The sequence below is a fragment of the Lissotriton helveticus genome, chromosome 11, assembly GCF_964261635.1.
Source record: "Lissotriton helveticus chromosome 11, aLisHel1.1, whole genome shotgun sequence".
Classification (NCBI taxonomy): domain Eukaryota; kingdom Metazoa; phylum Chordata; class Amphibia; order Caudata; family Salamandridae; genus Lissotriton; species Lissotriton helveticus.
The window spans coordinates 462,189,202-462,213,390 of record NC_136072.1 but is presented as its reverse complement, the minus strand read 5'-3'; the positions used below and the strand labels follow the sequence as shown (position 1 = coordinate 462,213,390).

The 24,189-nt window shown below is 50.8% G+C and overlaps 1 protein-coding gene across 1 annotated transcript in view; it reads right to left on the bottom strand.

Moving 5' to 3' along the window:
* Positions 1 to 216: 216 nt before the first annotated feature.
* GIGYF2 (GRB10 interacting GYF protein 2) overlaps positions 217 to 24,189 on the bottom strand; it is a 1,757,193-nt gene continuing 1,733,220 nt past the window's right edge. The window contains exon 29 of the mRNA XM_078666006.1: positions 217 to 2,334. Coding sequence (XP_078522132.1) covers positions 2,267 to 2,334 — 68 coding nt within the window. The 3' untranslated portion in view covers positions 217 to 2,266. The remainder of the gene's footprint in view (positions 2,335 to 24,189) is intronic.

Below are 24,189 nucleotides of genomic sequence, written 5' to 3'. Positions count from 1 at the left end.
CAGGCTGTCCAGGCGTGGGTAAACTCTGCCTAGGATCCTGCATCTTTGGGTCTAGGTGATATTGCAATATAACTGCATTCTCTCTTCCACATGATATTGCACAATATTGTGCCCTGAAAAAGCACACAGCACTGTATAGCAATAAGTCACTGTTTTTCCTGTATATAGACATACTCTCTACTTGAAGTAAAATGGAGCATGAAAAGGCCACTCAAATTTAATACAACCAGTATTTATTCCAGGGCTGATATTGTTTTCTAAACTGGCAAAGATTTTGAGGTGTTGTACATTTTGTAAACATTAGAACAATTCTCTTCCGCCCCTTCACCCTTCCTATGGAATTCACAGGAGCTGCATGGAGAAAGGACATTACTCCACCCTTTTCCCATTGCAAACGAGTCAAAAAAACTATATACATGTTTGCACTCTCTGTACAGTTTCTGTACATGTCGGAGGGAAAGGAAGGGCTGTCCCACCTTAATGCCCCCTAAAAATATACATATATAATAAAATAGATGTAGCATACAGCTGTGCGTAACACTCTGGGATGCCCTCATTTTTCTGATTTGATGAGACTGAGAGATTGCGCAAAAGGGATACTCGAAGAAAAACTAGATTTACATTAGGGAGTTAGAAGAGGTGAAAAAAAGTGGAAAATCAGGGTCTGAGGTGTTAAACAGGAAAAAAGATGACAGTAGGTAGCTAGAGAAAAGAAATGAGAGGTGAGATGGTAAATGGGAACAAAGTGGATCCAGAGAGGTGTATACTAAGACCGAAAAATAGGGGGAAATGTAAAGGAAGGGTAAAGGGGCAATTTTACCAAAAGAAGTGGTGAATACAGAAAAGAAGAGTGGCTGAAGAGCAGTGGGCAAAAGCAACAGATGACTAAATGGAGGAGGAGAATTGACAAGAAATGGCAAGTCAAAGAAAATGCATAGAAGTTGGGTCCGTGTAAAGAACAGGGGAGAGCAGAAAGAGCAGAGGTCATTAAAGTGAAAGGAAGAGAAAAAAGAGAACTTTATGAAGAGAGCGACAGTGAAAGGCAAGTACAGAGGAAGGGAGGAATGTAGAGAGAAGGTGAGAGTGTTGAGGGAACGATAGGCTGAGTGCTTATTAAGAAAGAAAAGAGTATGCAGAAGAGTGCAGGAGAAGTGTTAAAGGGCTGAAAGGTAGGGGCAGATGTGTTTAATGTTTGGTTAAGATAGAATGCATGTGTGGTATGGCAAGGACATAAGAATGAATGTGATGCAGGAGATTGTCTGAACTTATTAAGTGCATTTGTCAAACTGTTTTGGGGGGAAGTAAGTGATAATTTAGTTTGGTGGATTTTTATATATACATCTTCTATTTGTACAAGTAAAGCATTTGAAAGAGTAAGGGCATCTCAAATGTGAGAAGCAAAGTCCCCAGCTCACTCCACGACCGGCCACTGGGAAGGCTCCCTTTCTTTAAAGCCAGGTAGAACTTACACTCCCATTCCCACAATGGAACAGAATTGGCGGGTACCTGCATAAGGAGTGAAAGGGAGTGGAGGCCGTAAGAATGGTAGCATAGATCTCTTGTCCAAACTAAATAAAATAAAAATTTGAAAATAGCAGCCTCTTGAACGAGACTAATGGAGAGAGACAGAGAGGAACAGCACTACGGGGATATCCTTCCTTTGCTGTGAAAGCTATTGCAATCTCTGCAAGGCGGCTCGAGCAGGAGGACCCTGAAAAAGGACTTTTCTTTACTAATCAAAGGGAACAATCTGGTGGCAAGATCTGCACTCCTCTATTCCCCCTCAATTCACCTTCCAAGTCCCATAACATTTACCCCAACCTCGGACTCCCATTAACACAGCTTATCAAATGGAGCTCCTGAATCCAGGAGAGCAAGCATCCCAGTCACCCAGCAACAGTTTTGCCTTTTAAGGGTCCATGTGGTATTGTGATGAATGTCTGTTAACCATTTTTTCTTTCAATGCTTGAATGTTGCTGTTGTCCAGGACATGCCAAGAGATAGCACGTCCAAGTTAGTTGGTGCCATAGATACGTTCTTGTGCAAAATTGCTGTCTTAGTGGTATTTCCAGCCCGGTGAGTCTGTTTGAAGTACACATACAATTGTCTTGATACCAAAGCAGATAAAAGAAAGCACCAAGGAGTTCTTCGTAAAGGTACTAAATGTATAGACTCTCAACGGTGGAGTAAAAAAGTAGTTGCAGCCATATATTTGAGAAATTCATGGTTAACAGAACTGGGCTGAGCTGGGCAGGCATGTACTTTCTTAACTTTGTTCCAGTGTCTCAATTTCCCCCATGTTGAGCCGCTCAGATGAGGCATTAACAGAAAACCCTGAAAAGACAGAGGGAACTAAGTTAGCATTAAAACAAAACACCATCAGGGTGATTATTTACCATTTTAAAGCAACTTTTGCTATTTACCACCTTTTATTAAAGTACGAGTTACTTACCTTCGGTAACTATGTATCTGGTAGAGACGATTCTAGCCGCAGATTCCTTCACGTAGAATTATCCCCAGGTGTGAGACTGGATCCGGGAAATCTTTTGCGCACCAGGGGGACAGCATCAAGCGAATCCGCCCAGGCGCTGTCTGCATACGTGATGTCAGTGAGGTCACATAAGCCCCACCCCGGCGCGCCTAAATCAGTTTTCTTGAGAGAACTTTTCTGCTCCAAAACGCGGAGCCATCAAACACAACTGTGAGAGTATAGGAACAGTGTGCAAAGAACAGAAAAGGAATGGTGAGGAACAGCACCATAAAGAGCAGTCCCAGGCACTGCAGTACCCAAAGGCAGGGAAAGAATAAAGAACAGGGCACAGCCCTGAGCAGGAACCCTGCCAGTACAGAGATAACCCCCCGTGGAGACAAAGGACATATGTAAAAGTGTCATGGCAACATGTGGCAGGACTCCAACTCCAACCCAAAGCAACAAAGGGGAACCAGACCGGGACAGACAAGGAACGACAAAACTCCAAGAGAGCCCCATCACAGAGTGTGACAACCCCCACAAGGAACAAAGGGCAGAGGCACAGCCAAAAGACCCCCACGTAGAGGACAGCAGAGGGCCCGGAACCCCAGTAATAAAGGGGAAAGGGAAGGGGCAGGGTGGAAGGCAGGCCCCAACCTGGAGCTATCAGAGCATAAGGTAAGGGCACAGAAGCACCCACAAACCTATCCTCCAATGTCCCAAAAGGGGAGGAAAGGAACAATTAAACAGGACGAACAATCTGCCAGAAAGAGGGAAAGAATGCACTCATAGAAGACACAGCCACCCACAGGGAGGCAAGTGCAAAAGACCAAGCCAAAAGTCCTCGCAGAAAGGGGAGGAAGGAAGGGCAGTGAAGGAATCTGCAGCTAGAATCGTCTCTACCAGATACATCGTTACCGAAGGTAAGTAACTCGTAACTCGTCTTTGATAGAGACTAGTAGCCGCAGATTCCTTCACACAGAATAGATACCCTAGCCATACTCAAGGGGAAGGAGGGTCTGTGAGAGGACCCCACCCGCCAAGCCATAACAGAGGGTCCCACAGGGGCGGAGACCCAAGACAGGACGAGGGGCCCCATCCCCCCAATCAAGAGGAACCCCCACCAGCAGAAGACCACCAACCCCAAAGGGAATGCGGAAAAAAGAAAGAAGAAGAGGTAGCCTGTCCCTCACCCAGCAGAGGAAGCAAGGCATGGCGAAAGGAGGCCAAGCACCCCATGCCCATACAAGGCAACAAACCTCCACCCAACGCCAAGGCCAGGAAGAGGAGCGTTGAAGGAGAAGAGTAACCTAGAGACCCCAAGGAGAAGAGGCAGAGCAAAGGCAACTTGTGCAACTGAAAGAAACATGTTAGTTAAATTCCTTGCCATAGAATAGATACTCCAGCAATACCAACCCGGTGGTGGGCCTGCGAACCAAGATCACACCAGAAAGTCCTGGAGAACGGAACGGCCAAAGAAGCCATGTTCGGGTGGAGGACCGTCCCATGCTGCTGCGACAGAAGGTCCTCCTGAAGAGGCAGACGAATCGGGGGGATTGACTGACATGCTGAGTAGCTCGGAATACCAGCATCTTCGTGCCCAGTCCGGAGCCACAAGGATGATTTGGGCCCGGTCTCACCTGATCTTCTTCAGCACTCTGGGCAGAAATGGTATAGGCGGAAAGGCGTACAACAGACCGCAGCTCCACTCACGACGAAAAGCGTCGCAGAGCGAGTGCCACCTTGGAAATTTCAACACGCAGAACTGATGATATTGCGCGTTCTCGTCAGTCGCGAATAGATCTAACCAAGACTCTCCCCACTGCTGAAAGAGACCTTGCGCCACGCCAGAGTTCAGACGCCATTCATGATCCATCGTGCACCGGCGGCTGAGTTAGTCTGACCTGGCGTTCAGAGAACCTGCCAGGTGTTGAACCACCAGGGTGACGCCCTGGTGTTCCAGTCATTGCCAGAAGCGCATAGCCTCCTGACAAACGGTCCGCGACCCCACCCAGCCTTGTTTGTTGCAGTACCACATGGCGGTGGTGTTGTCCGTGAACACCTGCACTACACTTCCCCGGACAGAGGGAAGGAATGCCTTCAGTGCAAGCCGGATCGCCCGCAGCTCCAGAAGATTGATATGGAACCGGGACTCCGCCGAGACCAGAGGCCTCTGATCTCCCCCTCTCCCATGTGGCCCCCCATCCCAGGAGGAACACATCTGTCACCACTATGCGTGCCGGTTGGGGTCGGGAGAGGGATCTGCCGCTGACCCAATCGCAGTTCGTGAGCCACCACTGCAACTGACTCGCAGTGCTCTCCGAGATCGGGACGTGGTCTGACAGGTTGCCCTGAAGCTGTGCCCACTGCAACTTCAGGTCCCACTGCAGAGCCAGCATCCGCCACGTGGCGTGATGCACCAGAAGGATGCAGGAGGCCATCAGCCCCAGGAGCCACTGCGTCAACCTGACCGAAACTCGGGATAAAGGTTGAAAGATCGGAATCAGAGCCTGAATATCCCGAACCCGTTGTTCAGGGGGATAAACCTGAAACTGCGCTGAGTCCAGAACCGCTCCGATGAAAAGGAGCTTCTGAGAGAGGCATAGGTGTGACGGCACGTTGATGGAGAACCCCAGCGAGTGCAGGAGGTCGGCCGTAGACTGGAGGTGGCTGGCGACTGTCTGGGGCGAGCCCGCCTTCAACAACCAGTCGTCGAGGTAGGGGAAGACTGAAACCCCTGATCTGCGCAGATGAGCTGCGACCACCGCCATCACTTTCGTGAACACCCGTGGGGCGCTGGTAAGGCTGAAGGGGAGCATGGTAAACTGAAAGTGCTCGTGGCCTACCGTGAACCGCAGGTAGTGCTGCTGGGCCGGCAGGACGGGGATGTGGAAATAGGCGTCCTGCAAGTCCAATGCTACCATCCAGTCTCCTAGGTCTAGGGCAGCTAAGACCTGAGCCAAAGTCAGCATCTTGAACTTCTCCTTCCGGAGGAAGCAGTTGACGTTCCGGAGGTCGAAGATAGGGCGTAGGCCCCCTTTGCCTTTCTTGGGAACCAGAAAGTAGTTGGAGTAACAACCACACCCTACTTCTGGCCCGGGAACGCGCTTGATGGCCCCCTTGGCCAAGAGGGCTGTAACTTCCTCTTGCAGAAGTTGCAAGTGATTCCCCCGACACGCGGTGGTACTGCGGTGGCATGGCTGGAGGGGTCGCCTCGAAGGGGCGGGAGTAGCCCCTTTGGACGATTTGCAGCACCCACCTGTCCGATGTGATGGAGCGCCAGTGGAGGAGGTGATGGCGAACCCTGCCCCCCCACTGGCGTCAAATGGGCCTGAAAGCTCGGAGTAGGAAGGCTTTGAGGCGGACGCTGCGGGGGTGGATGTGGACTGGCCGCGCCGTTGTACCCTTTTACCGCCGCGACGGTAACCACGTCCGCCACCGCGCTGAATGGTAGACTGCGGCCCGTGGCTGGCAGGACGTGTGGCAGTACCCCTTCCATGTCCACGAAAGGAGCGCTGGGCAGAAGATTGCTGGCGCGGAGCCGACAGGCCCAAGGACTTGGCCGTAGCCCTGGAGTCCTTAAAGCGTTCCAGCGCATGATCTGCCTTGCCACCGAAGAGGTGGCTGCCATCGAACGGCATGTCCATACGGGTGCTTTGGACATCGGATGGAAAGTTGGCGGACCTCAGCCAGGCGTGGCGGCGAACCGCCACAGACGTGGAAATCGCTCTTCCTAGCGAGTCTGTGGTATCCAGTCCACATCTGATAGAGTACCGCGCTGCGTCCCTTCCCTCTGCAAGGGCTTGAGCGAGTTTTGCCCGGGCTCCCTCCGGGCACTCAGGCAGCACGGCCGCAACCATATCCCACAGAGAGTGGGTGTAACGGCCCAAGAGGCGCGCGGTGTTGACGGACTGCAACCCCAAACTAAGGGAGGAGAACATCTTCTTTCCGAACTGTTCATACCTCTTGGATTCCTGATCTGGTGGTGCCGTCGGGAATGCGGATTGGGAGGTAGAGGCCTGGATAACCAGACTCTCGGGGGTTGGGTGGGTGGACAAAAAAACTAAGGTCGCCCGGGGCTGGGCGGTAGCGCCTAGCAACGTTCCTATCTACAGGAGGACCTGTGGTGGGCCTGGACCAAGTGCCCACCAGGACGTCTGTGAGAGTCTCATTAAACGGCAGTAGAGGCTGCGGGGGGGGGGGGGGGGGGGTTAACTGCGGGTTAAGGACATCTGTGAGGATGTTGGACCTCACTGGTGCGACGGGGAGCTCAAGAGCCAAGGCTTTGGCTGCCCTCATCAGCACCACACTATAAGCTGCCCCCTCCTCCGTAGCCACGGTAGGAGGGGAGACAAAACCAGTGTCTGGGGAGGAATCCAGGCCACTGGCTTCCCCTAGTTCCTGTGTTCAGTCCGATTATGACTGGCACTCACGTGCCAGGGGGTCCTCAGACCCCCCCCCCCCCCAGTCTCCTTCGTCATCCATGTCCTGAAATTCAGGGATAACGGATGGACCCAGATCCTCGAAGAATCCCTCTTCGGCCGGTGCCGAATGCAGCGTCGAGTGATGCTGCTCCGACGCCGGATCCGGACAGAGGATTAGACCAGGGACGGCGTCGTCCGAGGAAGGCGCCGGGGGTGACACCCTAGGGGTCGACGCCGGCGGGGTCGTAAGGTCGACCAGCGGCGACCCGGATCCGGAACCGGTTGAGCCTTGCGGCGCCGGGACCATAGTCGCTGACAGCGCCGGGGCCGAAGCACCCGGCCCGCTTGGGCTCCCGGTCGGGTCCGCTGGGCCCGAAGGCGCCGCGGAACCCGACGGAGGAAAGAGGGACATCATGGCCATGAGGAAGGTGTCGATTTCCTCCGGCGTCGCGTTCTGCCCAGGGACCAGCGGGTATGGAGCAGGCCGCGACGCCTGCGGCTCCGGCGGAGCCGCGTGGGCGGTGTCACCCGAAATCCGGCCGCGTCGCGCGAGCGTCTGGGGTAGTTAGAAGAGCGATGTAGCCTCTTCGACTTCTTGTGCCTCTTACCCGAGGACTTGGAGCCCGACGAGTGGTGTCGACTCGCCGAGCTGTGATGACTCCGGCACCGCGACCGGTCCTTCTGGACCGGGACCTCGAGCGGTGCGGGGCAGACTGCCGGAGCTCGAGGCGCTTACGGGACCGCTCCCGCCTAGCCTTCGACTTCAAGGCACGACTTGTCATCGTGGTCGGGCCCCAGGCAATGTAGGCACCGGCGGTGGGGGTCGGGGTCGATAACAGACATCAGTCGGTTGCAGTCAGCACAGGGCTTGAACACGGGCATCCCTACCGGCACCAATGGAGTCGCACGACTCGAAACGGATCCAAAAAGGATCGAAAAAGCTTAGTCAAAAAGTGACTAAAGGGTACCACTTTCTGTGGACCTGCGCTTGCTGGCGCAAAAAAAAGAAGAACTGACGTGAGCGCGGGTCCCGGCGATCACGACACATACGAAGGAGCCGCAGACGACGCCTACAGACGTGCAGGGGTACTGCTACGAAAATGTTTCCGGATCCAGTCCGATGCCTGGGGATATTCTAAGGTAAGGAATCTAATACTAACCTGTTTCTTTCAGATGAAGGTGACCAAGTTGTGGCCAGGGCCGATCCGGATCCACCAACAGATCCTAAGGGGTTGTCTAGAGTACAGGGCGGACCGGTCAGTGCCCCAGTCAAAGACCCTCCCGAACCCATGGGACCCTAAGGTGCTCAAGAGGAGTTCAACCCCCCAAAAATGAGGCTCATGACCTCAAACCTCTCAGAGTTAGGCGGGGTCACTAAAGAGTTCCCTATAATTTAATCTATGTTGTTTGAGTGCAGCTTTGTTGTATAGCGTCTGCTGGAAAGCGAATAATGCTACTTTTATTGCTGTGAGCTCCCATCAGAGGGTTCTTTGTTCTTGTGGATTCCGTCTACTTTAGATTGCCATTCTTGCAGTATGTGCATCCAAACTTATAAGGAATCCATGTTGATGACCATTTGTGGCTTAGGTTTAAAAATGGTATGCCTTTTAATAAGTCTATGCTGAAACTTGCTACCTACCAATACTAAACCATTCCATGCCCTAGTTGCTTATGATCATTGTTGTGCTAGGCACTTCCATTAAGTACTCATTTGTAGTCTGGCACCTACAACAAATGGACAGTTTCCACAATGATTTCCTCACCTGTAAATTAAATTCAAAAGAGTATGGACGTGGAAATGGGAATATAAACGCTCCTGTAACTGCATCTGTCTAAATACACTGCAGGGATGTTGATGATCAAGCAATTGTTTTTCCATTGTGGCTGGTACCTGATTTGAAGACTATGTTATTTCGGTAACACGACTATCAAATTAGTTTATGGGGACTACTATAACAGATGAGAGACAAACTGGGTACGTTTGGCTTAGAACATGTTCTACATGATCAGATAGGAGGTGATATTTTAGATTTGGGGTACTATTCATTACTATCAGCAAAAGTAAACTGAGTAGTGCATAACTCATGCTGTCCTAACAGTCGGTTAAATGGGATAAAAATTGATACTTTATCACTAAAGAACAAGTTACTTACCTCCGGTAACAATATATCTGTAAGAAACAATAGTTAGTGATAGATTCCTTATCTTAGAATTATCCCAAGGCATTAAACTGGATGTTATGTTAGGTGAAATTTGTAGAGCGCACTGACACCGTAAGTTTCCTGGCGCTGACGGGTGTAGAGATTGCAAGGAGACAAGCTAGCCGGTCAGAGTGAAGAGTCTGTTTTTTAGAAGTTTCCTGAAATTCAGAAGGGAGCCGCTGAGTTTAACTGGCAAGGGGAGGGGGTTCCACAGTTTGGGGACCAGATAGGCAAACCGTCGGCAGCCGAACTTTTTGAGTTTTACGGTCGGGGGGACCAGCAGATGGAGGTGAGCCGACCGAAGATTGCGCACCGGATGGTGCTCCACAATCAGGGTTTTGAGAAAAGCCGGGCTGGTGCAGTAAAGAGCTTTGAACGCCAGACAGACAATCTTGACGGCTGCCCTTTGTTCGATTGGCAACCAATGTAATTTACGCAGCAGAGGTTTTGCGGATTGCCACTTTGGGGTTTTAAGAATAAGTCTAGCGGCCTGATTTTGTACGATTTGGAGGCGGCGAAGCAGTAATTGTGGAAGTCCATGGTACAGAGAGTTCGAGAAATCGAGGCGGGATAGCACCAAGGAGATTACAACCTGTACCAGTGCTGCGTGCGAGAGTAAATGGGCGATTTTGCGGATTTTTCGCATTTGGAACATGCTGGAAGAAATCACAGCCCCCACTTGAGCCTTAAGGGAGAGCTCAGCATCGATGACCACCCCGAGGCTCTTCACCGAGCTGGCTGGGGCAGGTGGATCCGGAAAGTTTTCGTCAGCAGTACCCCCTACACGTCGGAAGGTGGCGTTGTACGGCTCCACGTCTGTCATTGGCGTCGTGGTCACCGAGATGACGCCGCCCTCGCACGCTGACTTTCGTTCTGTACACGACTTTCCGCGCCAGGAACGCAGAGCCATGCAGAATACTGACCACTTGCGCGCATTGAAACTAGGGTCCTGAAAGGGATGACCGTAACCCTAGAAATGAGTTCGCAGAACAGGGAGGATGGGTGGGCGGTAAGGAATCTATCGCTAACTAATGTTTCTTACAGATATTTCATCACCGAAGGTAAGTAACTTATTCATCTGAAAGAAATAAGTAGTGATAGATTCCTTACCTTAGAATAGATACCCCAGCAATACCAACCCCGGTGGGGAGTCTGCGAACCAAGATCACACCAGGAAGGCCCAGAGAACAGAACGACTAAAGAAGCAGTCTCTCCAGACTTGGCTGTCCAGGCAATAGTGCTTAGTAAAAGTGTGCAGCAAGGCCCACGTAACCGCCTGACAGAGGTCTTGTAAGTGGACACCACGCCCCAATGCCGTAGTGGCGGCTGACGCCCTGGTGGAATGGGCTCACAGCCCCACCGGAGGCTCCTTCTTTGCCAGAGAATAACAGGCTTTAATACACAAGACGACCAATCTGGAGATAGTCCGCTTGTGTACGGCCTGACCTTTCTTGGCGCCGATGTAGCCAAAAAAGAACTGGTCCTTCACCCGGAACTGTTGTGTGCAATACAGGTAAAATGAGAGCGCACATTTTGGGTCCAGACGGTGGAGCCTCTCTTCCTCTCTGGAAGGATGCGGAGGCGGAACGAGCGGAGGCAGAAAGAACGTAGGCAAAGTGATGGTCTGCCCAATGTGAAAGGCAGTGACAACCTTTGGAAGAAAGGATGGATGTGTCCTGAGCACAACCGTGTCCGGATGGACAAACAGAAAAGGAAGTTTGCAAGAAAGAGCCGGGAGCTCACTCACTCTCCTAGCAGAGGTGATGGCAACCAGGAAAGCAGTCTTCAGAGTTAACACATGAAGAGGATAGTTGTCAAGAGGCTCAAAAGGAGCGCACATTAAATATGTGAGACCCAAGTTCAAGTCCCACTATGACATTACGAAGGGAATAGGAGGGAAAAGATGAGTAATGCCTTTGAGGAATCTATTAACAACAGGGGACTTGAAAGGAGAGGGCTGATCAGGGAGCCTGTGTAAGGCCGAAATAGCAGCAAGGTAAACCTTGATAGTGCCCAGAGCAGATCTCTGCTGGGCCAAAGAAAGAAGGAACAGGAGGACCTCAGAAAGAGGGGCAGAAAGGGGATCCACATCCTTTGCTGTGCACCATGCCACAAACTTGTTCCATCTGCAGGTGTATACCAACTCAGCGGAGGGACGCCTGGCTGCCAGAATGACATCACAGACTTCAGGAGGCAAGTCGGAAGGAATCAACTGCCGCCGCTCAATCTCCACGCAAGGAGGTGGAGACAGGACAGGTTCGGGTGGAGGACCGTCCCCTGCTGCTGCAACAGAAGATCCTCTCGAAGAGGCAGTTGGATCAGGGGATCGATGATCATACTGAGTAACCCGGGATACCAAACTCTTCGAGCCCAGTCCGGAGCCACAAGAATGACTTGGGACCAGTCGCGACTGATCTTCTTCAGCACTCTGGGCAGAAGTGGCATAGGCGGAAAGGCGTACAAGACTGCAACTCCACTTGCGACAAAAAGAGTCACTTAGCGAGCAACGCCTTTAAATTTCAACTCGCAGAACTGTGATATTGCGCGTTCTCTTCGGTGGCAAATAGATCTACCAAGGCTCTCCCCACTGTTGAAAGAGAAATTGCGCCACGTCCTAGTGAAGACGCCATTCGTGATCCATCATGCACCTGCAGCTGAATTCGTCCACCCTGGCGTCCAGTGAACCTGTCAGGTGTTGAACCACAAGGGAAATGCTCCGATGTTCTAGCCATGTCCAGAGGCGCAGAGCCTCCTGACATAGGGTCCACGACCCCACCCCGCCCGGTTTGTTGCAGTACCACATGGCGGTGGTGTTGTCTGTGAGCACCTGCAATGCTCACCCCTTGACAGAGGGAAGGAATGCCTTCAGTGCAAGTCGGATCTCCTGGAGCTCCATAAGGTTGATATGGAGCCTGGACTCTGCAGAGACCAGAGGTCTCTGATCTCCGCCTCTCCCATCTGGCCGCCCCATCCTAGGAGGGACGCATCCGTCACCACAGTGTGCTCCGGTTGGGGAAGGGAGGGGGATCTGCCATTGACCCAATGCCGGTTCCTGAGCCACCACTACAACTGTTGTGCAGTGACCTCCGAGATCTTGTAATCGGACAGGTTCCCCTGATGCTGCGCCCACTGGAACCTTAGGTCCCACTGCAGAGCCCGAATAAGCCATCTGGCCTGATCTACCACCAGGATGCAGGAGGCCATAAAGCCCAGCAGCCTCAAGGTCATCCTGTCCGAAACCCAGGATAGAGGCCGAAAGATAGGAGGCTACTGCAGCAGAATCAGAGGCAGAAAAGGGTGGTCTTAAGCTGCTTTCTGAACTGTAGGTGATCCGTGCATTGTCTCCGGTGCAGAGGGAGCTCATTCCAACAGGGGTCCAAGATGGAAAAAGGCCTTCCTCCCTAATCTGGCCTTCATGACTCGGGGAACCACAAGAAGAGACTTAGATCTCGAGCAAAGAGACCTGGAGGGCAAGTAAGGAGTACATTTATCCGAAAGATAGATGGGACAGAGATTGAATAATGCTTTATGGATAGTACAGCAGACTTTGAACTTTACCCGTTAGCGTATTGGAAGCCAGTGAAGCTGACAAAGAAGAGGGCGGAAGACAGTCCTGGAAGGGGCATTGAGGACCAGTCATGCCGCTGTGTTCTGGACTACTTGCAGTCTGCTGAGAGAGGCCTCGCTAGCAGAGACCAGCAGACCATTGCAGTAGTCCAAGCGGCTTAAAATAAGTGCCTGAGTCAGAGTTTTCCCGAGTAGAATCGGGGAGCAGGGGAAAGACACGGCGGAGTAAACCCAGTGTATGGAACTAAGAGCCAGCTGTCTGAGTCATGTTCCTTCAAATTAAGGGCTTGATCCAGACGTATACCTAAATTCTTGACAAGGGATTTAGGGCCAGGGGGAGCACCAAGATGAACCGGCCACCATTCCGGAGTCCATAAAAGGGAAGATTCTCCGAAGAGCAGAATCTCCGTCTTCCCAACGTTACACTGGAGGAGATTGCTTTTCATTCAGTGCGAAATAGCTCTCATACCAGAGGAAAAGGCCAACTGTACAGATGGAGTAAATGTGTCGAATGGAAAAAGCAGATGTGTATCGTCTGCATAGGAGATGGGGGTGAACCCATGCATCCTCAGGAGATTGGCCAAGGGAGTAACATAGATGTTAAACAATGTGGGGCTCAGGCATGAGCCCTGAAGCACTCCCTTGGACAGTTCCATGGGCGCCGAATGCTATGAGCCAAGACTGACTGTCTGGGAACGAGCAGATATGGCGCCGCGGCCAGGGCGACTGACGCTGGAATCTGGGGACCACGGTTCGATCCCCGGCTCCGGCGGCAGGTTAGCCCAGCACCATGTGACTCTGGGCAATAGCTCGCTTAATCTTCCCGACGGCCCCCAGCGTCTAGAGACCCTTACGGGTGATTGTGCGCTTTACAAATGTGGACTTTACTTTACTATAGAGCGGAGTCTCTTAGTCCAATCTCCTTCAGCCTCCTGAGCAATATCGGATGTGAAATCATATTGAATGCGGCAGATAGGTCTAACAGCACCAGAATCGTGGAGTGGCCCTTATCTAGGGTCATTCTGATGTCATCTGTGACCACAAGCAGCGCTGAGTCTGTGCTGTATTGGGGTCTAAAGCCAGACTGGGAAGAATCTAAACTACCAGTATGTTCAACATAGTTGAAGAGATGTTTATTAATATGCTTCTCCAACAGTTTGCTTAGGAAGGGAAGAAGCGAGATGGGACGGAGATTGGAAAAACCCGTCAAAGAAACCTTAGTGTTCTTACGGATAGGCATAACCTGTGTGGCCTTCCATTCAGACAGAACATGACCCTCTCTCAATGAGCGATCAAGGAGATATTTGATAGAAGGAGACAATTGACAGGCCAGGGCGGTAGTGACTTTGGCTGGAATAGCGTCAAGGAGGGATCCTGATTTTGCCATGCAAAGCGGTGTTTCTACATCCGCCAAGGCCACCAGAGGGAAGCTTTCTAGCAACTGTGAGGAATCCTGTTCTGGCATATCAGATGTCATTATAGCTAGAGGCTGGCTTCCTGAAGTGAAAATTAGCTATTTTCTGCGAGAAGTAATGTGCGATGTCATTACAAAGCGTTTACGTAGGGACCTCTAAATTCTCGCAGACCTTAGGGTTGGTGAAAGATTGAAGAATACGATATAAGATTTTAGGAGCATTGCCAGCCTGTGCTAATTGAGATGAGATGTGGGCTGTACGAGCAGCTTTTATATTTTTGTGGTAGCCAGACAGGGTAACCAAAAAACGATCTTTATCCGCCTTATCATGGGTATTGCGCCAGCGTCGTTCATGTTTCCTACAGAGTTGTTTCTGAGCTCGGAGTTGAGGAGAAAACCAAGCGGTCTGAGGGCGTTTAGAGTGGTTAGAAAGTGATTTCAGCGGCGCAAGATGATCAATAGCCCTGGAAACAGCAAGATTATATTCGGCCAGAGCTTCCTCTATATTGTCTGGAGCAGTGTTCCGAGGCACTAATAAAGAGGCTTTAAAGCACTCCATGGTGAACTTCTGCCATTGTCTGCGGGTATGGTAATTGGCAGAGTTTACTCCCTTCAGCTCCCTAGGGCCCTGAATAGAAAATTCAATAGATGCATGGTCAGACGATGTTAGGTGTTGAGGGGGCTCACACAGAACACTAAGAGTTAGAAAAAAGTATGTCTAGTGTGTGGCCAGCTATATGAATAGGAACTTCATTGAGTTTAGACAAGCTCAAGAGCGCTGCGAGTCAACATATGAGGTGCATTCACTATGGATGTTAAAATCACCCAATAGTAGAAAGTTGCTGCACGAAATCACGTGGGAGGCTATTAATTCGGTGAGTTGTAATGACAATTCGGCTAAGGGGCCTGGGTGTCAATAAACTAAGACCCCCCTCCAACTCAGTTGGGAGGAAAAATCTATACGAAAAACTAGGACTTCCATGATCGCATTATAACGCTGTTCCAGTGCGGTAACTTTAATGCTATCTTTATGCACAATATTAATGCCACCCTCCACCTTTAGTTGTCTGTCCATCCTAATAAGTTTGTAGCCTTAAGGTAGAGTTAACTTAATGGAAGGACAGAGTGGGGTTTAAGCCATGTTTCAGTCAGAAACCCCAACTCAGGTTGCACCGAGGACAGTAGATCTCAAACCTCTGGAGTGCTTAGGCAGGGATCTAATGTTACATAGGAAACTTTTCCATCATTTCTGAATTTTATGGGGGGGTATACCCTTATGGCAGCTAGAAAAAGATGTGGGTTTAAATGTAGGGGAACAAACACTGGAGGGAATACAACAAGGTTCCTCCTGAATCAGGGCTGTCTCATCAACATTACCCTGAAACTGGCAGACTCTGCAGGAAAAGGGGCCTTCAGTAATAGGCCAAGTCTCGGTCCGGCATGAGGGTATGAAATTAGTCCTCAAATCCAGTAGATCTCATCTAGAGAAGATAGAGGCGGGTAGGGCCCTGCTTAAAGATGAATTGGCCAGGGTCCCTGGCTCCTGGCAACATCAGGGCACATACAGGCTTGCCTTTGGCGCGCCCGCTGCGCCAGTCAGCTGAGCAGCGACTGGAGCATCCAGTTAAGTAAAGGGGGTTGGGCTGCTAGAACGCCAACCTCCCTCGCACCGGAAGTGGGTTAAGACTCCTTCCACACAAACGAGCTAGTCTCGCGGTGGACCGGGAAGAAATGGCCTTAAACATTGATGGCAAGGTGAGCAGCAACTTAACATTCAATTCGGATTAAAATTTATTTAAAATCCAATACAAAATTATGTGCCAAATCGCTAAATGGACCACCCCGAGACAGTAATGAGCCTCTTTACCAGTGCGCGTTCGCCCACGACCCCAGAAAATGCAGGAGGTCTGCCGTAGTCTGGAGGTGGGAGACGACTGCCTTCAACAGCCAGTCATCTAGATAGGGGAAGACTGGAACCCCTGATCTGCGCAGATGAGCTGCAACCACCGCCATCACTTTCCTGAATACCCGAGGGGCACTGGTAAGGCCTAAGGGGAGCACGGTAAACTGAAAGTGCTCGTGGCCTACCGTAAACCGCAGGTAACGCCGGTAGGATAGGAATGTGGAAATATACGTCCTGCAGGTCCAACGCTACCATCCAGTCTCCAGGGTCGAGGGCAGACAAGAACTGAGACAGAGTTAACATCTTGAACTTCTCTTACCAGTGGAAACGACCGACGTCCATGAGGTTCAAGATACAGATAGGACGCAGGCCCTTGTCCTTCTTGGGCACCAGAAAGTAGTGGGAATAACAACCACGTCCAACTTCTGGCGCAGGAACGCGCTCGATGGTCCCCTTGGCCAAGAGGGCCACGACTTCCTGTTGAAGAAGTGTCAAATGATCCCCTGACATGCGATGGTACTTGGGTGGCATGGCTGGAGAGGTAGTCTCGAAGGGGAGGGAGTAGCCCCTTTGGACTATTTGTAAAATCAACCTGTCCGAAGGGATGGTGCGCCAGTGGGGGAGGTGATGACGAATCTTGCCGCCCACTGGCGTTAGATGGGCCTGAAAAACAGGACTAGGAAGGTTTGGAGGCAGTGGTGGAATGGGTGGAGGTGGACTGACCCGCCCGCTGGCCCCCTGACCCGGCTCAGAAGGTCCCATGAAAAGGCGAATGCCATCCAAAAGGCATGTCCATCAGAGTGTTCTGGACATCCCCAGAGAAACCAGTTGTCCTCAGCCAGGCGTGGCGACGGACCGCCACTGTTGTGGAAACCGCCCTGCCCAGCGAGTCGGCCGTGTCAAGGCCACAGCGAATAGTGAACTTGGCTGCATCCCTCCCTTCAGCAATAGCTTGAGAGAGCACTGTCCGGGCCTCCTCCGGACATTAAGGCAGCACGCGCGCCATCGTATCCTACACAGAGTGGGAATAACGGCCCAAGAGGCACGCAGTGTTCACTCTCTTACTGAATTTTTCCAGTTTCTTGGATTCCCTGTCCGGTGGTGCATTAGGGAATGCGCTCGGGAATGTACAGGCTTGGACAACCAAGCTCTCAGGGGTGGGATATTGGGAAAGGAAGATGGGGTCGCCCGGGGCCAGGCGATAGCATCGGGCCGCGTTTCTATGCACAGGAGCCCATGTGTTGGGCCTGGACCAGGTGCCCAATAGAACGTCTGAAAGGGCATCATTAAAAGGCAGCAGTGGCTCCGCAGAGGTAGCAGTCGGCCGAAGCAATTCTGTTAGGAGGTTAGTCCTGATGGCAACTGTAGGAAACTCGAGGTGGAGGGCCTTGGCCGCCCTACGCATCACAACTGCGTAACTTGCACCCTCCTCCGTAGCCACGTTAGGAGGAGACAGCATGCCAAGGTCAGGAGAGGTATCAAGACCAATGGCATCCTCCAATTCCTCTGCCCAGTCCGGGTCAAATTCACATTAAGCTGTGAGAGGGTCCTCAGTCCCCTTCCAGTTCTCCCCTTCCTACGAAGGCTGATAAACAGGCTGAAAATAAGGAGGCTGGACATAGGGATAGAAATACCCCATTGGCGTCGGAATCCGGGACGAGCAACGCCGTTCCAAGGCTGTGTCCACATCGGGGCTGAAACCAGGGCCAACGTCGTCCGGCGGGCCGGGCGACGTCGGAGGTGGTGCCAGTGGGGTCGACATCGGTGGAGGTGTCACAAGGTCAACAGGCGTCGACCAGGATCTGAGCCCGGATCCACGGGGGTCCTGCGGGGCCGGAGCAGACAGCGATGCCGGGACCAGAGCTGCTGGCAGTAAAGAGCTAGGACCCCCAGTTGGGCCCAAAGGTGTACCGGGGGGACCCGACGGCCCAAAGAGGCGAGCCAGGTCTGACAGAAATTCCTGCAGCTGAGTTGCTGACTGACCCAGGAAGGGCGGGTAGGCCTTCGGGGACTGCGTAGGACCGAGGGGGAGGCACCACCCGCACCCTCAGCTGCGTCGCACGACCGGTGAGGGGAAGTCCGAGAGTGACGGTTCTTCTTCGACTTCTTGGAATGCTTCGCCTTACCTGACCGGGGTGCTAAGACTTCGATCCCAACAAACGATGATGATGATGATGAAGATGGCTCTGCGACCGGTCCCTCGACCTCCCACGGGACCTTGAGCCGCACAGAGCCTACTGCCGGACTTCCAGCAACTTTCAGGACGGCTCCCGCAAAGTCTTCGGTGCCATGGCCCGGCAGTCGGGGCACGACTTTGGGTCGTGGTCACGCCTCAGGCAGTAAAGACACACGCAGGTCAGTTGTCGACATCATACGATGATAGTCCCCGCAGGACTTAAAGCTGGGCATCCCTACTGCACCAAGAGTCGATCGACTCGAAAAATAAAGACAAAAAGCCTTGAAAAACTCCGTCAAAAAGTGACTGGGGTTACCGCTCTCTCTGGATCTGCGCTTGCTGATGTGGAAAAAGAAAGAACTAACGTCGGCGCGCGAGGGCGGCGTCTAAGTAGCTGCCAGGATGTTATCTCACCGACCACCACGCCAACGACAGACATGGAGCTGCACAACGCCACCTTCCGACGCACAGAGGTACTGGTGACAAAAACTTTCCGGATCCAGTCTGATGCCAGGGGGTAATTCTAAGGTAAGGAATCTATCACCACGGGTTTCTTTCAGATGTTGCCGATTTCTGGAATTCTAACCTTTATTCATGCTACTATAGAAATTCCTACCACGAGAGAAGAACTGCTTTGACCAGAGGATGGAAGAAACCCAGGGAAAGAGGGATAGCATAGCTGATCAAAGCACAGTTAGCCTAGCACTCAGTTTCCTAAATTGTGACTGTTCATTAATGCTTGTGTAGTACATAGTTTTGGTATGTAATAAAGTACTATTCTTTTTAAAATTAAATTACTAGGTTGGACAAACAATATTTGATAATTGTGCTGCTTTGTGATCTAGTTCTGAGCTTGAACGCTCTCACACTACCTCCCAGAAAGGCCCCTAACTATTCATCATCCCTACCATTGAAAGTCAAGCACTGAAGGAGTTGTACTTGGCCCAGTTTGCAGAGCACTACAAGGACAGACCACGAGACAGCAGAAGCAAACAACCGCAATCATAAAAGTTTAAGCTCGGTAGCCTTAGCTTCCACCAAAGCTGCCTGAATGGTGTCTGATACCTTTCACAATCTAATTTCCCCTTTTTAGGGTAGATTCTTCTGTTTTTAAATCTCTAAATACAAGTGTGTATTTTAAAATTTAATTTCAGTTTTTTTAAATGTATGAGTATGTGCTAACTTATGTATACATACGTAAGACAAGGATAATGTTACTTAACCAGTAAGCATTGGTTCTTGGCATGTAGAGCTGTAGATTCACTTGCTTTGCATACTCCTGCCATCTAGTGATGGGTCGGGATGTTTCAAAGTTATTTTTTTCGAAAAGTCTTTACAGTCACGAGGTAGGGGACTCCTCCTTTCGGTGATAGTGTGCATGGGCATCAACTTCATTGTTAGATTGTTTTCCCGCAGAGGGTGAGAATGGAGTTAGTAAGTAAAGAATAGAGATGTCCATGCGTATGTATATAGAGTAAGAGAGAACTGCAACAGGTACAGGTACCCAGGGAGGAGAGGTGGGCGCATGTGAATCTACAGCTCTACATGCCTAGAACAGATGCTTACTAGTTAAGTAACATTATCCGTTTGAGGCAAGTGAGCTGCAGATCACATGCTTTGCATAGATTATGCAGCAGTATTCTCCCAAAGCGGTGGCTAACCTGTAGCTGTTGTAGTTGTTGAAACAGTGTTTTAGGTAATGCCTGGTCCACTTGTTGTTTTGCTAACACACCTACACAGTAGTGCTTGGTGAATGTGTGGGTGTAGACCAGATTGCAGCTTTACAAATGTCAACTATGGGGACGTTTCCTAAGAAAGCCTAAGCAGCCCCTATTTTACGAGTGGAATGCGATGTAGGGGGTATAGTTAAAGTTCTTTTTGCTTTTGCATAAAACGTTTGAATGCATTTAACAATCCACCTGGCAATACCTGACTTGGATATGGGACTGCGCTTGTGAGGTGGTGCAAAAGCAACAAAAAGTTGTTTGGTTTTACGAAATGATTTTGTCCTTTCAATGTAATATAAAAGGGTTCTTCTGACATCTAAGGTGTGTAGAGCTCGTTCTGCCACTGAATTAGGTTGAGGAAAGAAAACTGGCAATTCAACAAACTGATTGATATGAATGGCAGAAACTACCTTAGGTAGAAACCCTGGGTTAATACGAAGATCCACTTTGTCTCTGTGAAGTTGGAAAAAAGGTTCTTTTATGGTCAGTGCCTGTAGTTCACCCAATCTCCTCAGTGAAGTGATTGCAATGAGGAAACCAGTCTTCCAGGAGTGAAACTGTGGCTCACATCCATGGATGGGTTCAAAAGGTTGGCCCATTAATCTTGTGAGGACTATGTTAAGATTCCACACTGGGGCAGGCTGAAGTCTTGGTGGTATAACTCTGAAATCCTTCCATGAAAGGAGGATTGATGATGATATTGCAATAGATAACAAAACGTTTCCATTTAGCTACGTACCAAGCTCTTGTAGTAGGCCTTCCGGTCTCTCTGATGATGTTCATACAGTCTGGTAGGAGATTTAGGTAACCAAACTCAATGATTTCAGGAGTCAGTTCGAAAGGTTCTGCTGTTTGGGTTCCGGGTGTCTGATTTCTCCATGGCTATGTGTAAGGAGACTGGATGTGAGGTGTAGCTTTTGATGTGGAACTAGAGACCGCTCCAACAGGGTTCAGAACCACGGTTGACAGGCCCACGTAAGAGCTACTAGGATCAGTGTGAGGGGTGCTTGTCTGACTTTCTGAACCACTAATGGAATGAGTGGGAGAGGCAGAAAACCGTAGGCAAATATCCCTGACCAGTTCTTCCATAGTGCATTGCTCTTGGATTGCGGGTGTGGGTACCTGGAGGCGAAGTTTGGGCATTTTGTGTTTTGGTGTGAGGCAAAAAGATCTATTTGAGGGGCTCCCCAACTTTGAAAGTAAGGGAGGAGAACTTGAGGGTGAAGTTCCCATTTGTGCATTTTCTATCTCTGTCTGCTGAGAAGATCAGCAATCTGATTGTTCACTCCTGGGAGGGGTTCCGCTAGGAGATAGATTTGTGGTGAAACTTCTTGGGCCAAGTGCGACAGTTGGAGAGAGTGCCCCCCCCCCTCTTTTTGTATGTAATACATAGCTGTCATGTTGTCGGTACAAACTAAGACAGCTTTGCCAACCAGGTGAGTCAGAAATGCTTTGCGCGCTAGAAACACTGCTAGCAGCTCTAGATGCTTTATATGGATAGTTTTTTGCTGTTGACTCCACAGGCCTTGCACTGTGTGGTGTTGAAGATGAGCTCCCCAACCAGTGAGAGACGTGGCCCCTGTTAGCATGGTCTGTGGACCTGGGTCTATGAAGTGCCATCCTTTTGATAAATTGTGTGTTCCACCACTGAAGAGAGCCAGGAGTAGGGCCCCTTAACCAACACTAGATCGGTTAACAGACCCTGAGATTTGTTCCACTGACTTGCTAAGCATTCCTGTAGGGGACGCAAGTGAAGCCTGGCTTGGGGAACGATCATGATGTAAGATGCCATCATTCCCAGTAGTTGCATATACGTTCAAGCTGGAAGCAAGTGATTGGATTGAAAATGGAGAACTAGAGCTTGAATGTTGCGAATTCTGCCTGCATAGGAAAAGGCCAGAGCCTTTTGAGCATCTAAACAAGCATCCTAGGACCAGTTTCGGGCGTTCAGCCCATATCAGCCAGGATAGCTTGACTCCAGAGTTAAGGCGAGCACAGGAGCCACGTCTGGGCATACCCGTCCCACTCGGGGTGACAAATGCAAAACAAGCATTTGCAATGCACTAGGTCTCGCATTTGCGAGAGTTTGAGCTATTGGCATTGTAAATGACAATGCCTTTTATTAAAAAAAATGTACACATGGAAGTAGTGCGTAAACACGCACTTTGTACTTATAGTCCTTGCAAGGCTTGCTGAAGACAGGAGACACTGTTACTCATGCTGAAGACAGGAAACACTGTCACTCATGCCGAAGACAGGCGACACTGTCACTCATGCCGAAGACAGGCGACACTGTCACTCATGCCGAAGACAGGCGACACTGTCACTCATGCCGAAGACAGGCGACACTGTCACTCATGCCGAAGACAGGCGACACTGTCACTCATGCCGAAGACAGGCGACACTGTCACTCATGCCGAAGACAGGCGACACTGTCACTCATGCTGAAGACAGGAGACACTGTCACTCATGCCGAAGACAGGAGACCCGGTCACGCATGCCGAAGACAGGAGACACGGTCACTCATGCTGAAGACAGGCGACACTGTCACTCATGCTGAAGACAGGCGACACGGTCACTCATGCTGAAGACAGGAGACACGGTCACTCATGCTGAAGACAGGAGACACGGTCACTCATGCTGAAGACAGGAGACACGGTCACTCATGCTGAAGACAGGAGACACTATCACTCAGGATGAAGACAGGAGACACTGTCACTCAGGATGAAGACAGGAGACACGGTCACTCATGCTGAAGACAGGAGACACTGTCACTCATGCTGAAGACAGGAGAAACTGGCACACACTGTCACACATGCTGAAGACAGGAGACACTGTCACCCATGCTGAAGACAGGAGACACTGTCACACACGGTCACTCATGCTGAAGACAGGAGACACTGTCACTCATGCTGAAGACAGGAGACACTATCACTCATGCTGAAGACAGGAGACACTGCCACTCATGCTGAAGACAGGAGAAACTGGCACACACTGTCACTCATGCTGAAGACAGGAGACACTGTCACCCATGCTGAAGCCAGGAGACACTGTCACACACTGTCACTCATGCTGAAGACAGGAGACACGGTCACTCATGCCAAAGACAGGAGACACTGTCACACACTGTCACTCATGCCGAAGACAGGAGACACTGTCACACACTGTCACTCATGCTGAAGACAGGAGACACTGTCACATTGTCACTCATGCTGAAGACAGGAGACACAGTCACACACTAACTCATGCGGAAGATAGGAAACACTGTCACTCATGCTGAAGACAGGCGACACGGTCACTCATGCTGAAGACAAGAGACACTGTCACTCATGCTGAAGACAGGAGACACTGTCACTCATGCTGAAGACAGGAGACACTGTCACTCATGCTGAAGACAGGAGACACGGTCACTCATGCTGAAGACAGGAGACACGGTCACTCATGCTGAAGACAGGAGACACGGTCACTCATGCTGAAGACAGGAGACACGGTCACTCATGCTGAAGACAGGAGACATGGTCACTCATGCTGAAGACAGGAGACAGTCACTCATGCTGAAGACAGGAGACACTGTCACTCATGCTGAAGACAGGAGACACTGTCACTCATGCTGAATACAGGAGACACTGTCACTCATGCTGAATACAGGAGACGCGGTCACTCATGCTGAAGACAGGAGACACGGTCACTCATGCTGAAGACAGGAGACACGGTTACTCATGCAGGAGACACGGTCACTCATGCTGAAGACAGGAGACACGGTCACTCATGCTGAAGACAGGAGACACGGTCACTCAGGAGACACGGTCACTCATGCTGAAGACAGGAGAAACTGGCACACTGTTACACATGCTGAAGACAGGAGACACTGTCACTCACGCTGAAGACAGGCGACACTGTCACTCAGGCTGAAGACAGGTGACACGGTCACTCATGCCGAAGACAGGAGACACTGTCACAGACTGTCACTCATGCCCAAGACAGGAGACACTGTCACTCATGCTGAAGACAGGAGACACTGTCACACTGTCATTCATGCTGAAGACATGAGACACTGTCACTCATGCTGAAGACAGGAGACACTGTCACACACTAACTCATGCTGAAGATAGGAAACACTGTCACTCATGCTGAAGACAGGCGACACGGTCACACACTGTCACTCATGCTGAAGACAGGAGACACGGTCAAGCACTAACTCATGCTGAAGACAGGAGACACGGTCACTCATGCTGAAGACAGGAGACACTGTCACTCATGCTGAAGACAGGAGACACTGTCACTCATGCTGAAGACAGGAGACACTG